The sequence below is a fragment of the Eucalyptus grandis genome, chromosome 7 (assembly GCF_016545825.1).
Source record: "Eucalyptus grandis isolate ANBG69807.140 chromosome 7, ASM1654582v1, whole genome shotgun sequence".
NCBI classification, from domain to species: domain Eukaryota; kingdom Viridiplantae; phylum Streptophyta; class Magnoliopsida; order Myrtales; family Myrtaceae; genus Eucalyptus; species Eucalyptus grandis.
The window spans coordinates 60,131,160-60,150,310 of NC_052618.1; the positions used below are offsets into that span (position 1 = coordinate 60,131,160).

A 19,151-nucleotide genomic window follows, 5' to 3' on the forward strand; every position below is an offset into this window, starting at 1 on the left:
GACACCTGTGAGCCACGGTCCTTGACTACGATACATATGCTTTGCTATTCCTCTTTTGGAGATTTTTGCTACCCATTAATGTTTTTAGCAACTTGTACTATCTAATATGGGATGTTCTCCTTCAATTTTTTTCACTTATTTTTATTTATTAACAGTCATAAAATATTACATTGATGTGATCTTAAAAAAAAAAATTGGAAATAGAAATTTTGTGCAATAATGATGAATTTATGACGAATTTATGTTTCAAGAAAATAGAAATTTTATGTTGTTCTCAAATAAATTTTTGTTCTAGAAATAAAAATTTCGTGTCGTTATTAGACGCATTTCTCTACTCAAAAACTCATCCATAGAATAGAAATAGAAAAATCTATTTTCAACAAGAAATTGTTCCCATTAATAAAATAGTTATCATTTGCACTCTAAATCACGTCAATGCTCAGCAAAGAATCACTCAATTCAAAAGTCGAAGGATCGTGAGATGGGACAAAGTAGAATTTTTTGGACAAATTGCCCATGTTCTAGCTGGCGGAATAAGCACACCAGCGAAGATTTGGCCACAAAGGTGAGTTTAGGCTTTATTTGAGATTAAATTGACCATTTCTTGTCCTTTTCGGAAAGAAAGACCATTTTGAGTCTTCCTTTGAGAAAAAAAGGGAAGAATAAAACAACTTGCTCTTGAATTTTGGCCTAATATGCAATGTCTTCTTTAGACTTTAAATGCATTCAATGTGGTCTATCAACTATTAGTAAATGTTCAACGTAGTATTTCCATTTTCTCAAACAACAAATTTGATGTTATTTGATGATGTGGATCATTATATAGTGAGTTGAGGTTCTAAAAATGAGGAGTCAATATGCTTATATGTTCATCCACTTACTTCAGAAAAAGGAAAACAAATGAGGGTGTTAACATCTCCATAATTATTTAATGACATGAATTCTACTGTGCAATCGTTACGAATTGCAAGTCATATCGATAGATTTCATCAATACATTGAAAATTTTCATATAATTTAGAGACTAGAATGAACATTTACTAAGAGTCACAGGATCATGTTGAACATAATAAAATCTTAAGAGAGATATTGCGTGTCGAATCGAAATTCAAATATCGATTTCATGGTTTTTCCTTGGGCCGAGAAGGGCCCAATTCTCCAAATAATGTTTGGATCCGGACTCTCCCAAAACTTTGGTCAGCAGCACCCGATTCTCGTTCGCCCCCATCCCCATCCCCATCCCCATCCCCATCGGATCGGAGGGGAAGAGGGAGGACAGGAGAGGGATGAAGGAGGAGCAGGAGACGAAATCCGGGAATGGGAGCGGGCCACCTCCTCAACCCCCCAACCCAATGCAAAACGCCGCGCCTGATGCTCAGCTTTTCCAGCTCCTCTCTGGCCTTCTTCACCAGGTAAATTCCCCCTCTTCCATCCTCCCTATCCCCCTTGTGAATTCCCCCACGATTTCCATTCCCAACCGTCCGTCGAAATCCCCCCTTTCCCTTTGTTTTCGGCTTGCCGGGTGCTGCGTATTGGATTCGGATTTGTTCTGTGTGATCTGTGCGGGGCCGGGCGAGAGGTATTTGTGCACAAATATTTGCTTTCTTGGAGCTTCTGAAAAAACAGACGCTTCCCTGGCCTTCCTTTTTCTCTCTCTCTTTTTAGCTCGGTCGCCCTCTTCTTATCAAGGCCATGGATGGCCACACGCTTTCTAGGAGGGCTCACGGAATTTAAATGTGCTGTTTTTGAGTTCCAATTTCCCTAAGGATTCTGTGCATCTCTTGAACCCCTACCATACTCTCTTCTTCTTGCTCTAGCCGCTTTGAAAGAATGTACATCTCCTCGTCACTATCCCCTGCTCACTTCATCATCGAAGGAATCAATCGTTTGGCTCGTCTAGGCTAGGAGTGCCGTCTAAAGAGAAAAAGGGAATATGATTCTAGCGTCCGTCAGATTTTGAAAGGTATGCAATGGACACTCAGTCAAAATTTGAATTATATCATTTATTGTTTTTTAGGGAAGAAACTCTGGAGGTACTTAAGATGATGGTTATCTGTAGAGCATCTGGAGTTGCTGTATGATTCTGGCTCCTATGTCATGTCCCAGCAAGCATCTTTCCTTTTACTGTTGTTCGGTCATCAACCTGCGGATATCTGTTTCCCTTGTTTTCTTTGAAAACATTTTCTAGCATTCTTACCACAAGCATTTTCGAAAAAGAAAAGTTCACTCGGCTTCTCATATTGCCTGCCCTTTATTCTTCTAGGTGGCGAGAGGAGGGACTCTGGAAAATCATTTAATGAGTCTTTTTGGTTTTCTTTGGCACGTTCATCATTTTTCTGCTAAAAAATGAAGAGCATTTCTGGGCCATGTGATTGTGTCTGCTGTGTCTATGCCCGCATGCGGGCCTTGGATGCATGTTGGAGTGCATACATCCACCTCGCATGTCTATGTCTCTCCTTTATTGCATGGGGTGAGAGGTGGCATTTTCTCTGAGACTTGTATGTACTGGGTAGTCGAATTGGATTCCATCGGCGGCTATCTGCTGATGCTTTCTTGAGGTTTTATTCACTAGGTGGAAGCATTGACCAATGATGAGGAAGTCGAATTGCGATCCAAGATCGAAGCACTTGGATTAGAGGTGACAAAAGTTCCTTCAAGCTCAACACGGCATCTTGATGAGGTATTTGTTTCAAGATTATCTAGCAATCACGTTTCAATTGTTAGTGGTTCTATCTCTGAGCACCCAAGATTTCATTTGATGCTTGGATTGCTATAACTACTTCATATAATGGATTTTCCTTCGATGTTTCTGTTCGATTTAGCTGGAAATAGCCAAAGAGTTGGACAAGCTGTCAATGAAGTTGGATGATGTGGATGAGATGATATCCTCAGCCATAGCTTCAGATCCGCATGTGCAGTCGCTCTTGAGTGGTACGGCTGATATATGGATGCCAGTGATTACAGCGAGCGCTGATGAGAGACGTAACTTTGCCGGACCTACTGGAGAAGGTGATGCCAGAGAAAGCGAGAAGGCTCCTATGTAGTTCTTGTAAAATCATGTCAACCATTTGAAAGGCAGAAAATATTCAATAGAGTTTGTATGCATGACCAAATACTTAGTGCTCATACTTGCAGAAACCAATTTGATGTTTCAAATGCTTGCGCCTTCTTCAGTTCCAAACTGATTTCGCTGCATAACCTGTGTGATGAGAACGTAATAGAGGTAATCCAGGGAAGGCCATTTTGTTAATGAGTGTGCTTAGGGCAGTAATCAATAAGGGAAAGTTCTGTTTTTATGATTTGACCTTGTAAGTGCTTTGAGAATATGTCGAGATTAGAACGTGGTGTTGGAGGACAGGGATTCTCTCTGATGTTTTGTATGTCGGAATAGAGGTTAATGCCCGTTTATTTTTACTCGTTAACTGCAGATATGTCGAAAGTTTTGGAATGTAACCTGTGCTTAAACCTTTCAGCCAAGGAAAGAAAGAAAGAAAAGGGTTAAACTCAAAACATGTGCATCAAATGCAACTTCTTATGTCCCAGGTATACTTTGTTAATCCATATCTTCTTATATCCCAGGCAAAGCGGCAAGTTTATTTGCCAACTACTCAACACCTTGTTAGAAGAAAATTAACTATCTGATATGTCAAAATATATTGGTAATAACAGATGCAATTGTTCAAATAGATCATATTAAAATTTAGAAAGTTCATGCTAATTCTCATGTCTTTAACTTTGTGAGCCTAGTAAGTTCGTTTTTATATGAAGTTTCTTATATGCATATGAAGTGAAAAGAAAAGGTAATGAAAATTAGAAAAAAAGAAGCTGTAATTCATGAATTTTATTTTCATGAAATAACTCGGGTTAAGTGTTTTCTTAGTCATATATAAAAAACATGTTACATGTATCCATACTCCATAGACTCGCTTAAATAAAAATAGGTCGGACCATTCTGGATCTATTTAAAGTTATTCCAGGTGTTTAATTTTCTGTTTTCTTCTTTTATATATCGTACAAAAAGAAAAATAAATTGTACTCTGAAATAGAAAAAGTACCCCCAACGAAAAGAAAAGAGTAGTTTCATCTCTTCCATGCATTTTAATGGAATGTCAAAAGATCAGAGGACCCCTAAACGACTAACGGAGTTCATAAAAAGCCTGATGCATACGGAATCAAATTGAGTTCCTCTGGTTGCTCAGGAGTTCTCTGAATTGATGAAGAGAATTTAATCACTCTGCCAAACCCAGAAATTTCCGTACATGATATGAAGAGAATAGGTCCTTGTATCTTCGAGTCATGCCTGAATACAAGCTTCGCATTTGTTTAAGAGTTCTTACTAAACAGGTGGTGTCATTTGGTGGAGGTTCCACTTTTTAACTGCTCTCCTCATCATCAACAGTGCTCCAAACAATTCATTTAAACAAATCGAGAACCGTTGGGTTCGGATTCTAACAAGAGGTCGCGTTTGCATATGCAAGGGATGAGTCCATTGAACACTCAACTCCCAAAAAGCTATTGTCAAGGACAGCAGCAGGCCCACGAGAAGGACACTACGATACAGAGGGTGGTGAATAATTGGCATTGGGCATTATGCTGGAATTTTGGGACGAATGCTTTCAAGCTTATTCCCATTTAGGATTCCGGTGGGGATCCCATCCAAGGAAGGTACCCCAAGTTACACGGGAATACGACAACTGCAAGGAAAAGATATTCTGCTTTGTTCTCAAACTAATATTAAAGTTGCTGTCATCACGAACGAACAACCACTTATGCAGAAGAAGAAAGCACTGGCCGCTATGCTACTTGCTTTTGCCCTTTTAATCTAAAACCATGAATGTTATGTTTCAACACACAAAATAACGGAATAAGGGCTCCGCTAATAATATCTACAATAGCTACACTTTGTAATCATAATCTCTTGCAAGGCAAGATTATCCACTCTGCCGACCGAGCCTGAGAGTGAAATGTGAGATGTGTGAAAGGAGCAACCAGTGGCTATCTGGAGTTAATGCCAGATGATGCATGAGGCTCAATCCTAGGGTAAGTGGTAACCAACCATTATTTCCATTGAAGCCCATTATTTGTACATCACACAGCTACCAGGTCAATAATTTGACAAGCCACCATGAAAAATTCAAAACTTGCTGAGAAAGGAAACAGGCGAAGAGTTCTAAACCTCTCACAGCTAGACAACATCATAATTCAACATAGCCGGGCCTATCAATACAAAAATCAGGACTTCCAAGAAAATATCATGGAACAAACATTAGCAGCTCCATCGTTGACATTTAGGAGGTGGCTGCTTTTCTGCAGTAATTTTCAAGCCATTCCATGGTAACACTTTTGGGCCTCTCTAAAGGCAAACCAAGCGCCCTGTCCCATATCAACTGAAAGTGCAAAAACCCCTCCATTAACTCTTAAGACTGAAAAATCAATACTCAATAGTAAATGAACAATAGAGGAGTACCTGTGAGCATATTCCAATGCTCCTTGATACGCCAAAAAGAACGGTAAAGTATCTGTTGCATAGTTTCAAAAGAAATTAAACTCCATCTAAATCTCCCAACCCCACCCCCCACAAAAAAAAAAAAAAAAGAAGCACGCGCGCACACAGTAAAAATAGATTGTAAGCAACAATAAGAAATGTCACCTTGCTTCCGTCAAACCAAAATGATTCAGCAAGACTCCACTGTGAGCATCCACATTAGGCCATGGGTTTTTGACCTACAAGAATCCCCAACCACACACACACGCATACAGCATCACAAAAATCCCATCAGGTACAACACTAGAGCATAGACCCACAAATGCTGCAGGAAGTGTAGCTTAATTTGTGCACACGCGTGCCATCCATACTTAGTTCTTTTTCTGGTGATTCTAGGAAAGTATATTAGCCATTAATAAACAACCAGATGATTTAGAAAACCTACATTACTTTGAAAGAAATATATGTATATCAAATCAATCTTTCTCATACAAAAATTTATCATTGCATGGTAATTTGGACCCATAAACTAAAAAATTGGAAATGCTTTATCATCATGCAAGTCTGGTCATTCTCTCTCATAGTATTCCCTTCTCTATGAATTGAGCTTGACTTAGATAATTGTGACAATTTTGGAACAACAAATCGCATTGATAGAAAGTGCCCGTCTAGATAGATAAATAAAGCGATAAATAAAGCCAATGAAAGGATCAAGGAAAAGAAAGACACTAGTGTATTGAAGAAAAAGGGTTGTCAGAGATGATAACTAAGAACAGCATGTAACTAAAACTATTGAAGAAAAAGATATAAGTCAAAAGGCAAAGGAAGAGACAGAAAAAGAAAGGGGGAAAACCACAGTAATTTGAGAGGAGAAATGAAAGGGCAAAAATAGAACGAAAGAACAATGATAGGATGAAAGACCCACGACCAAAAAGAAAAGACCAAAAAAGGAAAATGATAGGACGAAAGAACAATCCATCAAATTCAAGATTTACTTCTCTCTTTTTTCCCCATAAATTTCATCAAGACTTAAGGGGCTGTGACTAGTTACTATTTTTGTATAAATTTGTACTATTCTAGAGTTTGACCATCAAATTTTCTTGTTTCACACAATCAAATAAGATGGGGAAAAAACTACTGAATTCTAAAAGGCCATCACACAAAGAGGCAAAATTCAGTTTTCACTGTCCTCTGACTATCACGAGGAATCACAAGAAAAAAGCCCATCAGACAGCATATTGACTTTTAGTCAATATCAAAATCTTGACAAATTTCATGATTTTCTTCTTCTTCTTTTTTTTTTTGAAGGTGAATTTGACATAATGATGAATGTACTAAGAATAGAGAATTTTGATTAGAAAAAAAAAAAAAAACCAAAGTATAATCTTAAAACATAATTGCATTTCGCTCAGCAAAAGCATAATAGTATGAAGGTAAAGCATGGATTTGATATTCACTAAAAGTCAACGGTGAAGAGTTTTTAAATTAACACCAATACCTTTCCCAACTCAGTCAGTACAGGAGGTACCACTTCATAAAGCTTCGAAACCTAGTCATTCAAATATAGTAGATGGTTAGTCAAACAGTAAGTTGATTAAATAACATAATTAGTCACACCAAGCCAATTTTTGTACACAATGAGGGCTGAAATACTAACCAGTTGGAAAAGTGGATCATCAGGCAAATGCTTCAGAGCAAACTCCCTCTGACATGTATATCTGGGATCTGTTTGCCGGAGCACTCCATGACCAAACCCAGGAACAACCTGCATACTCAAAAGGAGAAAAGAAAAGAATGGACAAACGATCAGCAAAATCCCACTTAGAATTTCAGTTAGGCATGAGCCTGCTATGTTTGAGGACAATACATTGAGACGCGCAAAATTTACAGAGTGCCTAAAGATAACAAAGATAATATCACTTCAACAACCTCTCCTACGCAGCGACATCTAAATCCCAATGAAGCACATGATAAGAATCAAGTAAATGTAAAAAAGAAGCAACTTAATATCACAACATTGAACAAAGAGTGAATCAGCATTTCCGAAATTGACATGTTAATGTATGGAAAACCAAATTCAACCAAGTCAAGCATTAGCATCATCGAGAGTTTACAGATTTCTCAAAATATCCTAACAGACACAAGCTGCACAGACCACCTTTTAACATTTTCTCTCAATTAGATAGCAATGTAAAGAGGGGAGGTCCAAAAAATGGATATGTTGGACTTTGAACTAAACCAATGATGGTAAGTGACAATCTATGATTCCATGATGGAACCTACATATTGCTTGAAGGGGCATAATGCAACCACCTGGTTTAAGGCAGAAATCCAAAAAAGTAACAGAAATAGGGGGCAACAAATTGTCTGCCACTCTAGTTTTAACAGTATTCGGAAATTACTGAGGCTGTGTCAATAAACACCTCACGTTGGCTGGTAAATCTAATATCTCAAAGGAGAGAAGTACTCTATACAAGACTGAAATTACAAAAATAAGACGTAATACATATTCACATTCAGGCTCAAGCTCTTAGGATCAGCAGCACGCCAAGGGGGACTGGCAAGGGCCATTGTCTCCTTGGCCATAAGGTGCCGTGGTATATCTTTTTTCCAATAGCCAGAGAATTTCGTGTAATACTTTTTATTTCACATCTCCCCTTAGGATCTTGCAAAATTTTCATTTCAGCCCCTAATCTAAGGTTCTGCATTTCGTTTATCCCTGCATGGTTTAATATGTAAACACCATATAAAGGCAACACCAAAGCGTACAAAATAAAAAATAAAAAATTGACAATATGTGAGACCCAGATAAAGAGTTTCATCAAACAGTATTTTTCTTGCCTGAAATCACCAAGGTTAAACCTCGAGGACTGTCTTTCAAATGGTGAGTAACAGTAACTTTACCAAAAACATAATATATGAGATAGATGAATGCACCTTGCCACTATTCAGAGTCTTCCAGATATATTCTTTCAATTGTTCTGTACTGACGTTCTCTCCACACTCATCTACAACTGACTTGATCCAAAGCAAAACTTCCTGCAGCAGAATACAGTGACAGTAAGAGATGGAAGGGCGTGAGAATCAACAAAACTGTGACCAGTACATTTCGAATAACAAAAAAAGAAAAAAGAGATGGAGAGAAAAACAATTAATACTAAGATATGAGCTAAATTTCATAGAGTTTTATCCAATGTTGATTAAGCAACATTAGCCATAAACAAAACAACAGAAATAAAGCGTGTTCCTAATTAGACAAGTGACATTTGCAGGGAGTATTTACAAAAAAACAAATGATGAAATGAACCAAGAAAATTACACAGTTATTGCTTTGTCATATCAATGCAAATTATGCATTTAGTTTCAAGCCATTTAATTATTAACTGTTACTGAAATACAATGAAGAATAAGTTAAAAAAATTAGGTTGGGCATATGCTCCTTAGTGGATATTCATTATGAAACCAGGCAAATCATCTTTCATGGAGGATATATTTTTTGTCTCGTGCCAAATTTAATATTCTAGGTACTATACTAGATTGCGATGACTTTTATCTAGGCTAATATCAGACAACAAAATATCTCATCTACTTACATTTACTCATTTGAATTACTTTACAATGGAGGGATACTGAAGTTGAGAACTTTAGTCCCCAAGTAAGCAGATACAGTTCCAATATTATTGAAAATCCATGGTGGGACCTCTAAACGACTTTTTTTTCAGCACAATAAGTAGGCAAAAGCCAAACTGCATGCAACTAGGCTATCTGGCTTCATTAGTACTCTACGTGCCAGAACTTTCAAGTATGCTCTACTTAATAATACACAATCATACCCTAAACACACCTTAAGGAGTTCTTGTGTTCAGAAAGGGTAGCACAGAGCCCTTAAGTAGGGTTGCACATTGCATAAGACTAGATGTCTAACAAGACAATCGAACAATTTCACTATATTTTAAAATAACAGATGGAGAAGATCCTAAGGAATTCAGAAATATTTGTCAGAAAGCTTTCGTGTCCGGTATCTCACTACTCCACTACTCCACCAGCAGCCTAATCCTTCCCCAACACACAACACAACACCAAAAAAAAAAAAAAAAAATCCTCATCCCATTGAGCCTTTTTTTTTTTTTGGGAGGGGGGGCGAGTTATATGATGGCTTTACACCACTGCACTTGATTCTGTATGAAATTCAGCTTGGCTCAAAATGAAGAAGATCCAAGCAAGGATAGAAGCTTTCATCCAAATCACAAGTAGATAAAAACAGCCAATTAGCGAGGCTGTTGATGGTATCAGCAGTAAAGCAAAAACATATGTATCACCAAATCTTTCATTTTTTTTCTTCTTTTTTGAGAACCAATAGAGCAGTTGCTACCACAAATACTAAAAACAAAATTTTGAATGAGCACTGAATGAATTGGCAATCCTGTGTTGAAATCTTTGTGACCCTGTTCTTCATCCCACCTAAAATGAGTTACACTATCCAGCTTCACCGCTTTGAGTAAAATGAACATTGCATTGGTCAGATGTCATTCTACACATGAGAGCAAGTGCAAGAAGCGCTGAAACAATTACAAGAGATCTATCCCATAATCAAAGCTTTTAAAAATGAGTCATCCCACTGTTTTGACCAAATACCATGCTCATTTATCTTCAGCTGCACGCAATATTCAATTAATTGAGGTATGCTATGACGTAAACTGCTTAATAAAATCGATAGCTAATGACTGCATGTGGTTATGAGTAATAGAACCTGATTAGCCAATCCATGTAGTGGCCCAGCTAAACCATTTAATGCAGCTGCAAAGGAAAGATACGGATCTGAAAGTGCACTGGCAACCTGAATAAAACAGACTCATTAGAATTTGTCGACAGCATCGACATTTAACAAATGATCTCTCTGAACGTGGATTACATTGCATATATGTGATACACTTGACAATAATTGGTTCTCATCAGATTCTTTCAACTACAGGAGTTAGAAACCTATAAGAGCAACATCCAATAAGATGCTCAGGATACATGGCACTTACAAGGTGGGCAGTGTGAGCACTGACATTTCCACCTTCATGATCACTGCAGTTAAGTTATTTAGTAAAGCCAAGTTAAATGAGAATTTATATTGTCATACGCAAACACAAATCATGACATCAAGGACACGGGATTCTTGCCATATCATATACCTGTGAATTGTGAGATAGAGCCTCATAAGTTCATGCATTTTGGGATTATCAAATCCTAGCATGTGTGCGAAATTCCCTCCATAATCCAAAGAATCATGCATGGGTATGAACTGACCTTCCTTGTATATCCTTAAGAAGAAGGGCTCGTGTCAAGTTATGATTTGAGAAAGCCCCACATATAAGGTAAATAAAGTAATAAATGGCTATGCTAACTCCAATCTAATTCTCAAAATTATGCCCAAAAAGAGTCTTGGTATTACATTAAATGCAAAAAAACCTTATCCATGAATAGCTACTCAACATAATTGGAACTCTAGTAGTTTGTGTGCAAGAATTTACATGCAAAATCAATCACGTGCCTTACTAACCTCCGATAAATGTAAGCAGCAAGTGCTGGAAGACGAGCAATCAAATTAAGAGAGTCCTCAAATGTTGTTTCCCAGTATCTGAAAAACAGTTTAGCAAGTGGCATCACTAAACAATGGAAGGCCAGTGTTAAAGCACAGGCATTCGAAATTTACTAACTTTGATTTATGAATTCCATTTGCATATGCCTTCTGAAATTCACTTTGAACCTGAAAGGGAATGTCAACAAGTCAAACTATATGATACACTTCAAACTTCAGAGACATTGATAAAGCATATCCCGCAGCAATTACATGAGGTTATGCTATGAAAATTCTTTCAAGGTCAAATGACAGTTCATCCCCTTAAAATTTCAAAGCTGCACACAAACTATTTTCCATGCGGAATTCATGTAATTTTTACAAAAGCCATATGATGCTTTTCTGCTCAATGATGATGCTTCAAATATTTCCTCATGGAAAGCTTCTAGGATCAACATAATTAGAACTCATCTTCTGTCTCTTGTTCCAGCAATCGCCTCTCCCTCTTACTAGCTGATTTGTTCACATTAATTTTTTAGTCAATTTTCTCTAACACCATTAAAGTTTACCTACAAAAATAAAAGCTAAAAGGCAATTCTTTGTCACTTCATGCATCAGCAGTGTTCACACTAAGGCAATTCTTTTCAACTTACAAACCCATCAATTCCCATAGAGAGCAGCAAACTCACCACCCATCTAAACAGCTCATCCAATTTGAAATTCATTAAAATAAGACCTTACAGCAATCCATTGACACTAAGTTGTACTTCAAGTTGGGAACTAACTACATCCAATGGCACTGAAAAGATATAACTAGTCTTTAATTCCCACATGAGGAAACCTCATAAGAACAAGAGACTAGTTGATGGTTAAAGTTGCAGCGATGAGTGTAAAGCTCAAGAGTTGTCTTAATAGAAAAGCATAATTTATAAATAGAATAGTCCATTTATGAACCTGAAGGAACATAACCCCGGCTGATAATTGGGTCATTGGGTGAGCTGTTACATCCAGACCATCAATGAACTTGTACAACTTATCTGCAAGCAATTTTAGAAAGGCGGCAATTGTCAAAAGCCAAAATATCAAGGTTATCAGTATATAAAAAGAAAAACATCATGAGCACAATAGACCATGGCATCAACACCAAAGAATCACAGTATCTTGTTAAGGACGGATTACTTCAGTAAAGTTAAGATGGACATCAGAGCACTATGTGCAGCCATTGAATATTTAGATAGACTTAGCCCTTTTTACAGTCATCAGAATGCTGCATAATTAGCCAATGACCCTAGCTTGAAAGATTCTTAAGCCTAACATTTAAAAACCTTCAAAATTTCCTCAAATACTAAGCTAAAAAATCAGAGTCAAATTACCCATTTAGCGTCGGATATAGACAAATCACCAAATAGCACCGGAAAGAAAGCAGTACTCTAATAGAATCCACGTGAACTACCCAACTAGAGTCTGTTCCTCATCCTCTTTTCCAACTAAGGCTTCATGAGCTTTGATGTTCATTTTATCTTTCAATCAAAACAGTCACAGCAGAAGCACGTGCTATAAACATACCCACAGATTTGTTGGTCCGGAGAGAGAAAGAGAGAGAGAGAGAGAGAGAGAGAGAGACCTGGAACTTGAGCACGGTCTCGCAATTCGGCAGATAGTCCATCTACCTGGGCCTTGTTGGGAACCTGAACCAGAATAGGAGAAGAAACGAGCTATAAGTTTTCCAAAAGAATAACAAGCAACTTTTCATTTTCGAGTACATTAAAGCCTACGAGATATTTTCCTCCACCTTAAGAACTGAAATTTGAGGATTTTCAAAAGAAATAGCTGTTAAGAAGTTCGTAGCTTAAATACTGTTGTTCTGAAACTCAAACCGCAACACAGATTCAAATCAGATGCTGAATGACAGGAAGCAACCAATAAATACTTTCTTCCTAATTACCCAAAAGTTCATAATGATCCAAAACTTGGAAAATGCATGCTCTCTCATAATTCCCCAGCACATCAAGAAAACTAAAACTACCTAGCCCATCGGGAAAACTAAAACTAACATTCTTAATGGTTCTATATAGCTTCAGGGGACATACTTAAAATATGATATTTCTTTGATACTAACAAGCATGGAACCTACTTACCTTTTACCAAAAAAAAAAACAAGCATGGAACACAGCTCTTTTATCCTAGCATCCACAATATTGGAATTTATGGTAAGAACTTAAATGGGCTTGGCAACCCAGCGAACTCCGCTCCCCACCCCCCCAATGCAAAAAACAAAATCACTCATGTGGACCTGGACATAGTTTTCTGCTCATCAGAATCTGGCTTGCCCAATCACAAAGATTTTTTTGACATGGGTCATATAGCCCAATCAATTCCTCTAAGAGAAGCAGCCTGACTACTGCAGCACGTCCAATATTTTGTTAAACTTATAAATGTGGAAGGGCTTGAGCATGGACATTTAGGCCTGATCTCCCAACCAGCCCATCAAAGACAATATGACTAGGCTACCCCCGAGCCCATTTGAACCTGTCTATTGACGACCACTTTGATGTATTTGTCATAGTCATAAGTGAAACTGAATAAGATATCTTCTTCCTCATTCTTATATTTGTTCCACCTAATAAAAATATCCACTGTCTACGAAACCTTACTTTATCCGTGAACTTTTATGCATCACTTCTTACGAAAAACTCATGTTCATATTAAAATGCTCCCTTAGAAGATGATCCTGGGGATCAGACAAAAATAGTTCTCATTAGTAGTTCCTCCGTCCACCCACATTGGCACACCCCTTCCTTTCAATCACAAATTTCTGTGCTGTGGGAACAATTAGATCTTGAGTATCTTGACATCAAATCAATTTAACTCTTGACATCTTTGCAAAAACTATCATACATAGCTAAATAGCCCTAGACATCATATGCCACGGTACTGTTAACATTTTAGGAAAATTAAGATATCAAACATAAACATAAACGACCTTTCCAGTCAAAAGAAGCCAGAGAAGGCCCTCCGGAAGCGGCTCTCCCCCAGGTTTTGCAGCTGGTAAGACCTTTTGGCATTCAGGAATCGAAAGACCCCTGAAGCGAATGCCCTGGAAATCAATGAGCCACCATTAAAATTTAAATAACATCACATAAAGGAAAGCCAACCTTGATAAGAGTCATAAATGACAGACCAGAACTACTTCAAGAAATCATCATACCAATAGAATCTAGGGCATAAACAACGCTTAATGACAACATACCTCATCTGGGTCAAGCAATGAGGTCTCCCACAGTAACCCAATCATTCCTCTCATGCCACCAAGCACCTTAGCAGTTTTCACATAAGATATGTCAAGTAAGAATCAAGAAAAAAGGAACCACCTTTTGCATGAAAACAGGTTCCTCCACAAATAAAAAGGGGAGGGCACTTGCACTATTGTAAGAAGAGCTGAAATGAAATATTAATGTATATACCATATCAGTTGTGATATTTCCCAACTGAACCTTTCCATGTTCTGATTTCAGTTTCTTCAGTCGCTCCTGTGAGCAAAGGAAAATTTCTGAGTGTCAAACATTAATTTTCTGAGTTTTAGCATGTCGCCGTGCTGCGGTCACATAAGAGACTCAAAAATTCCTCGAGGGCCCATGATGGAGAATATTGGAATTGAATAGAGACCGCTCTGAGGTGTTTATCAATTTCTAATGCAAACCGATACACCGTTAAGTCTGATTGCCAATACTCCAAATTTCAACGCTAGGATAAGCGTGCTATTTATTTATTAATCCCTATGGAAAGAGAAAAGAAATAATGTCAAAGGTATTGCCGCAAAGTCAAAAGTAGAACAAAACCTGTTGTTCTGGAATCATCTCCTTCAACTGACTGCGAAGATCCTGAAGGAAAAAGATATCGTGTAAGCAAATCATGCGGTACTACAGTAAAAGGGAAAGTACTTGCTGACGATACCATGAATCCATGCTATATTCTAGTCCTAATTTATGACTCTATGTGGTGATATGTATCACAATGAATCAACTGATACGGTTGTAAATACGACATTGGTGGACCAAGGCATACGTATTGTGGTCTGGTGGTTCGACGACGTGCAAGGGGTAGGTCTAGGGCATTAGAAGGTAACAGAGTTGCTGCATAGTATCATAGCATTTGGTTAAACTTCGTTTCTCTAATCCATCCAACCAAACAAACTCAGATTAGTTGTGCAACTTCCTAATGAAATCTCAAGTAAGCATGAAGGTCTCGAAGATCAATTAATTTAGTGATCATGAATTCCTTTCTGAAATGTCCCAAAATTCTGAGATCGAAATAAGCACGACACGCAGAATCAAAGGAACTAGCAGGCCGTGTAGATCAAAATCCCACATCAAACGAGCCTATTATGTATTGAAATGAAGTCGTCGCCAACAGAAAGTCTACTGGGACCTAACATAGAGGAGTAGAGAAAGGGAAATGTTTTGCGGGGGTGGATTTTGGACCCAACATCGGGGAAAGAGCGTACACGATCAAGAGAGGGCCCCCCACCACCCACAAAATAAAGAAGAATCGTCCTAACAGAAGATCGGGGAGAGGGAGGGGGAGAGGGAGAGATTACAAGATCGGAAGAGCTCTCCATCTGCAGCCATCTGACGGAAGTTCCGAGACTAGATTGCTGCGCCTGCAAAGATGAGAATCCAAGGAATCAGGAGAAGTGTTTTTTTTTTTTTTTTTTTATGAAAAATTAAAATTAAATTATGGTCTCTGAAATCGAGGAAGAGGGAGGATGGGGAAGAAGATGGAACTTACGGAGCGGGAGCGCAGTCGGGACAGAGCAGACAAGCCTCGAAAGAACACCATGGCTTTGGGCTGTGGGTGGCTTTGGAATCGCCTGGATGCCCCTAATCCAAATCGAGTAATGAGACGACGATAATCGAATGAGAGAGAGATTTCAAAGGGGAAATTGAACAATCCGACGACGCGGACTAACGAGAGAAGAGGAGGCGGCTGGGGCTGGGGCTGGGGCTGGGGCTCCCTGCTCTTTTTAGCGCACACCGAAACACCTGGTCAAAGTGGGGGCACAACCGCAATCTCGGACCCTCCTTCTCGATCTTTACCTCTCCTCCTCCTCCTCCTCCTGCGCCACCCAACTAGTCTACTCCCTACTACTACTTACTGCTCGGTCGTTTTGGAAACCAAACCAAACCAGGGTGTCGCGTGCTGTTGTTTAGGTGTACGATGGAGAGAACGGGGAGAGAGAGAGAGAGAGAGAGAGACGCTCCGGGCACGATCCCCGATTACAGAGACCTCTTTTGTTATTTTTCTTTTTGGGGTCAGAAATTAGAGAGAGACCTTCGACAGGTCAACTTCCATCAAAAGGTTAATTTGAGACTCTCCTATTGTATTTCCAAAAATAAAATAAAATAAAATAAAAAGTGGAGGTTCGCCTTTTGCGGCGGCACGCAGCTCCCCTTTTGCTCTTTTCTTCTTTCCTCGCGGACCACTCATCCACCCCACCCATTAAGGGGATCGATTCCTCCTCACGATGTTGCGGGGAAAGTTCACATGTGGGTTCTCAATTCTTTCTTTCGTTATAATTTTAGTCCCCGACCGCTTCTCTTTGGAAATTGCGTCCACATACACAAATTTGTAAGTAGAAGTTGCACCTTTTACTCATCCTACTCGTTTGGCTCTCCATACTTCGTCTACGTACTTCATCTTTTGCAACCATTCTACTTCTTGTGCTACTTATTGATGAGATCATAAGTAAAATCCATTCATTTCTTATCCCAAAACAAGCCGAGATGTGGTACTAGCTATCATCCAATTACATGAGGGAAAACTTTTCAAAAAGTCCTAAATTTATTACATAATTGTTGATTCGATCATAAACTTTCCAATTTGGCCAATATAATCCTAAATCTTTCTTATTATTTTTTAATTTAGTCCCTCCGATCAATTTAGGCTAGAAAAAGATGTCATGGCCGTCTAATCGGTGTTGGCCGTCCAACATAGCATGGCTGGAGTAGCTGACGTGGATAAAATGATGTCGTTTGACAATTACATTTTCTTTTTCATTTTTCATTATTTTTCCTATTCTACTTGGCAACAGTTGGCAGCACCATGACCCTCACTTGTCCTCACCTTCACAGAGGCCTCGACGACCTACAAAGGAAGAAGATGAATAGTAAAATAGGAAAACAAAAAGAAAGAAAAGGAAAGGAAAAGAAATAAATAAAAAAATTACACAACATTGTTTGATCCATGTCAGCCACCGATTGTGCTGCGTAGGACCGTTTGTGTTGACTAAATCATAATGTTGGTGATTTCCAACTTAAAAATTGGCTAATTACATTACATTAGCAATTGTTAAAAAGTTTAGGACTATATCGACCAAATTAGAAACTCTAGTATTGATAGCCTTTTAATTGATATACACTTAGGGTGCATTTGATAACCATTATATTTCCCAAAACAAATTTTGCTTAGAAATGATTTTTTTCTCTATTCGCAATTTCTGAGTTTTATAAGGCGCTTGGTAATTGCCTAAAATTTTTATTCCAATAATAAAAATGCATTTGGTATGACTTATTTAAAATTTTTTTGTTTCTTTAATTTTTTAATAATATAATTATTTTTTTCTTTTTCCTTTTCTTTTCTTCTTCCTCCTTCTTTGTGGTCGATCAGTGGCATCGACAGTGGTCAACAATCGGCTTGCAAAGTTTTGGCAACCTTGCCTAGCCACCGGTGAGGCTTGACCTTTGCCCAAGCGTGAGGTCGGCCTCACCTAGCCATGGCAAGGCTGGGTGAGGTTCAACCTCGCCCAGCCATGGTGAGGCTCAGGCCAACAAGCCTCATTGTAACTCAGCATTGCCAAGGGCCGTGACGCTCAAGTGAGGTTGCCGGCCATCATCCAATTGATCATCAACCATGGCCGAGGTCAGTGATAGGACAAAAGGAAGAAGAAGAAGAAGAAGAAAATGAAAAAAAAAAAAAAAAAGAGGAAAAGAAGAAAAATATATTTGATTCTAAAAATTATTCTCAAGAACAATAAGCAATTTTTTTTTTTTGATTCTGTTTAAATCTATTATCGGGAACCAAAAACGGATTTTTGTTCTCGAGAAAAAAAAATTACCCAACAAATTTTTATTCTTTTTTTTTTTATTTTGAGGAATAAAATAATAGAATTAGTCCTTCCCAATAGTATTACCGAAGAGGGCCATATACAATTCTTTAAATTAATATTGACAGCTTTGTAACAATAACCATAAGACCTTCTTTTAAGCTTTAATATTAAAGGGTTAAGATTGCCACTTGACACAGGTAACCTCCTTACTACAAAAAAAAAAAAAAAAAAAAATGAAAAAAGTCCCAACAATCAACTTGATATGGATTTGTTGTCACTATTAGAATTCCAAGAATTCTCATGAATTGCCTGAAATTTAAATGGAGAAATTTCTCAACAATCAAGTTGATATGGACAAATTTAAATTGTTGTTAGAATATTTAAAATTGATCCAGATTTTGTATAAGAGCAATTTTAGGTATGCATAAGTTAGAAATGAGAAGCCCATTATTTACATATATTGAATTTACCTTATTGTACTGCCATCCCATTCACAATTATATCTGTAGAGATGACCTAATTAATAGTCGATCTTGATTCGATAATTTCACAAGATTTTGAACGGATATACAATGGATGTAATTTTGAAAATTGAATATAAGATATTAAATGAAGAGTTCCTCAACTTTCATCATGGGGAGAGTAGAGAGAGTGGAAAGAAGACTGCACGTGGGGTTCTTTACATCAACCACACCTTCTTTCTTTCTTTTCTTTTTTTCCGGTCGTAGGCTCGCGGTAGCCACAACTTCTTAATTTTGTCATTATTTGCCTTCTCAACGCACGGTCATTTTATTATGCTATCGCTTCTAGTTCTCTTTATCGAATAATTCCACACAATTTTTCTCTTCTTTATCTATTTAATACACGATTTACCATACTTATGACTAGATCAATCTTGATTACTTTATTTTTATACTTTATTGATTATTGTTTCATTAATCATAATTGATTTCTTACTTTTATTATTTTAATACGTGCATAATATATAGAGTTGCA

General features: G+C 37.9%; 2 protein-coding genes across 3 annotated transcripts; one reads left to right on the plus strand and one right to left on the minus strand.

Annotated features, from left to right (window-relative positions):
- Positions 1 to 1,210: 1,210 nt before the first annotated feature.
- LOC104454685 lies at positions 1,211 to 3,303 on the plus strand. Its single transcript, XM_010069602.3, has 3 exons — positions 1,211 to 1,411; positions 2,572 to 2,679; positions 2,822 to 3,303. The coding sequence occupies exons 1-3, from the start codon at positions 1,286 to 1,288 to the stop codon at positions 3,041 to 3,043; spliced, it is 456 nt and encodes a 151-aa protein (XP_010067904.2). The 5' UTR covers positions 1,211 to 1,285; the 3' UTR covers positions 3,044 to 3,303.
- Positions 3,304 to 5,035: 1,732 nt separating this feature from the next.
- LOC104454687 (citrate synthase, mitochondrial) lies at positions 5,036 to 16,282 on the minus strand. Of its 2 annotated transcripts, none has more exons than XM_039317149.1 (20): positions 16,020 to 16,282; positions 15,839 to 15,920; positions 15,648 to 15,710; positions 14,890 to 14,931; positions 14,515 to 14,580; positions 14,301 to 14,366; positions 14,034 to 14,147; positions 12,675 to 12,738; positions 12,005 to 12,087; positions 11,190 to 11,239; positions 11,033 to 11,110; positions 10,665 to 10,793; positions 10,515 to 10,557; positions 10,235 to 10,321; positions 8,422 to 8,523; positions 7,142 to 7,249; positions 6,983 to 7,033; positions 5,650 to 5,723; positions 5,467 to 5,518; positions 5,036 to 5,386 (listed from the first exon to the last, which is right to left on the minus strand). In XM_039317149.1, exons 2-20 carry the CDS (start codon positions 15,887 to 15,889, stop codon positions 5,288 to 5,290), a joined length of 1,422 nt encoding a protein of 473 aa, XP_039173083.1. In that variant the 5' UTR covers positions 15,890 to 15,920; positions 16,020 to 16,282; the 3' UTR covers positions 5,036 to 5,287. The 2 variants fall into 2 exon arrangements, with proteins under 2 accessions (XP_039173083.1, XP_010067906.1); XM_010069604.3 differs by having other exon boundaries at positions 15,839 to 15,930.
- Between the last annotated feature and the right edge of the window lie 2,869 nt (positions 16,283 to 19,151).

Bases quoted from the DNA above. Each gene is read 5' to 3' on its own strand.
- LOC104454685 (XM_010069602.3), top strand. From the start codon at position 1,286: ATGAAGGAGGAGCAGGAGACGAAATCCGGGAATGGGAGCGGGCCACCT. The intron at 1,412-2,571 runs GTAAATTCCCCC...TTTATTCACTAG, and splicing joins TCTCTGGCCTTCTTCACCAG to GTGGAAGCATTGACCAATGA. The intron at 2,680-2,821 runs GTATTTGTTTCA...TGTTCGATTTAG, and splicing joins CAACACGGCATCTTGATGAG to CTGGAAATAGCCAAAGAGTT.
- LOC104454687 (XM_039317149.1), bottom strand. From the start codon at position 15,889: ATGGTGTTCTTTCGAGGCTTGTCTGCTCTGTCCCGACTGCGCTCCCGC. The intron at 12,739-14,033 runs GTCGTTTATGTT...ATTCTGGTTCAG, and splicing joins GGCTTCTTTTGACTGGAAAG to GTTCCCAACAAGGCCCAGGT. The intron at 11,111-11,189 runs GTTAGTAAATTT...ACTGTTTTTCAG, and splicing joins AATGGAATTCATAAATCAAA to ATACTGGGAAACAACATTTG.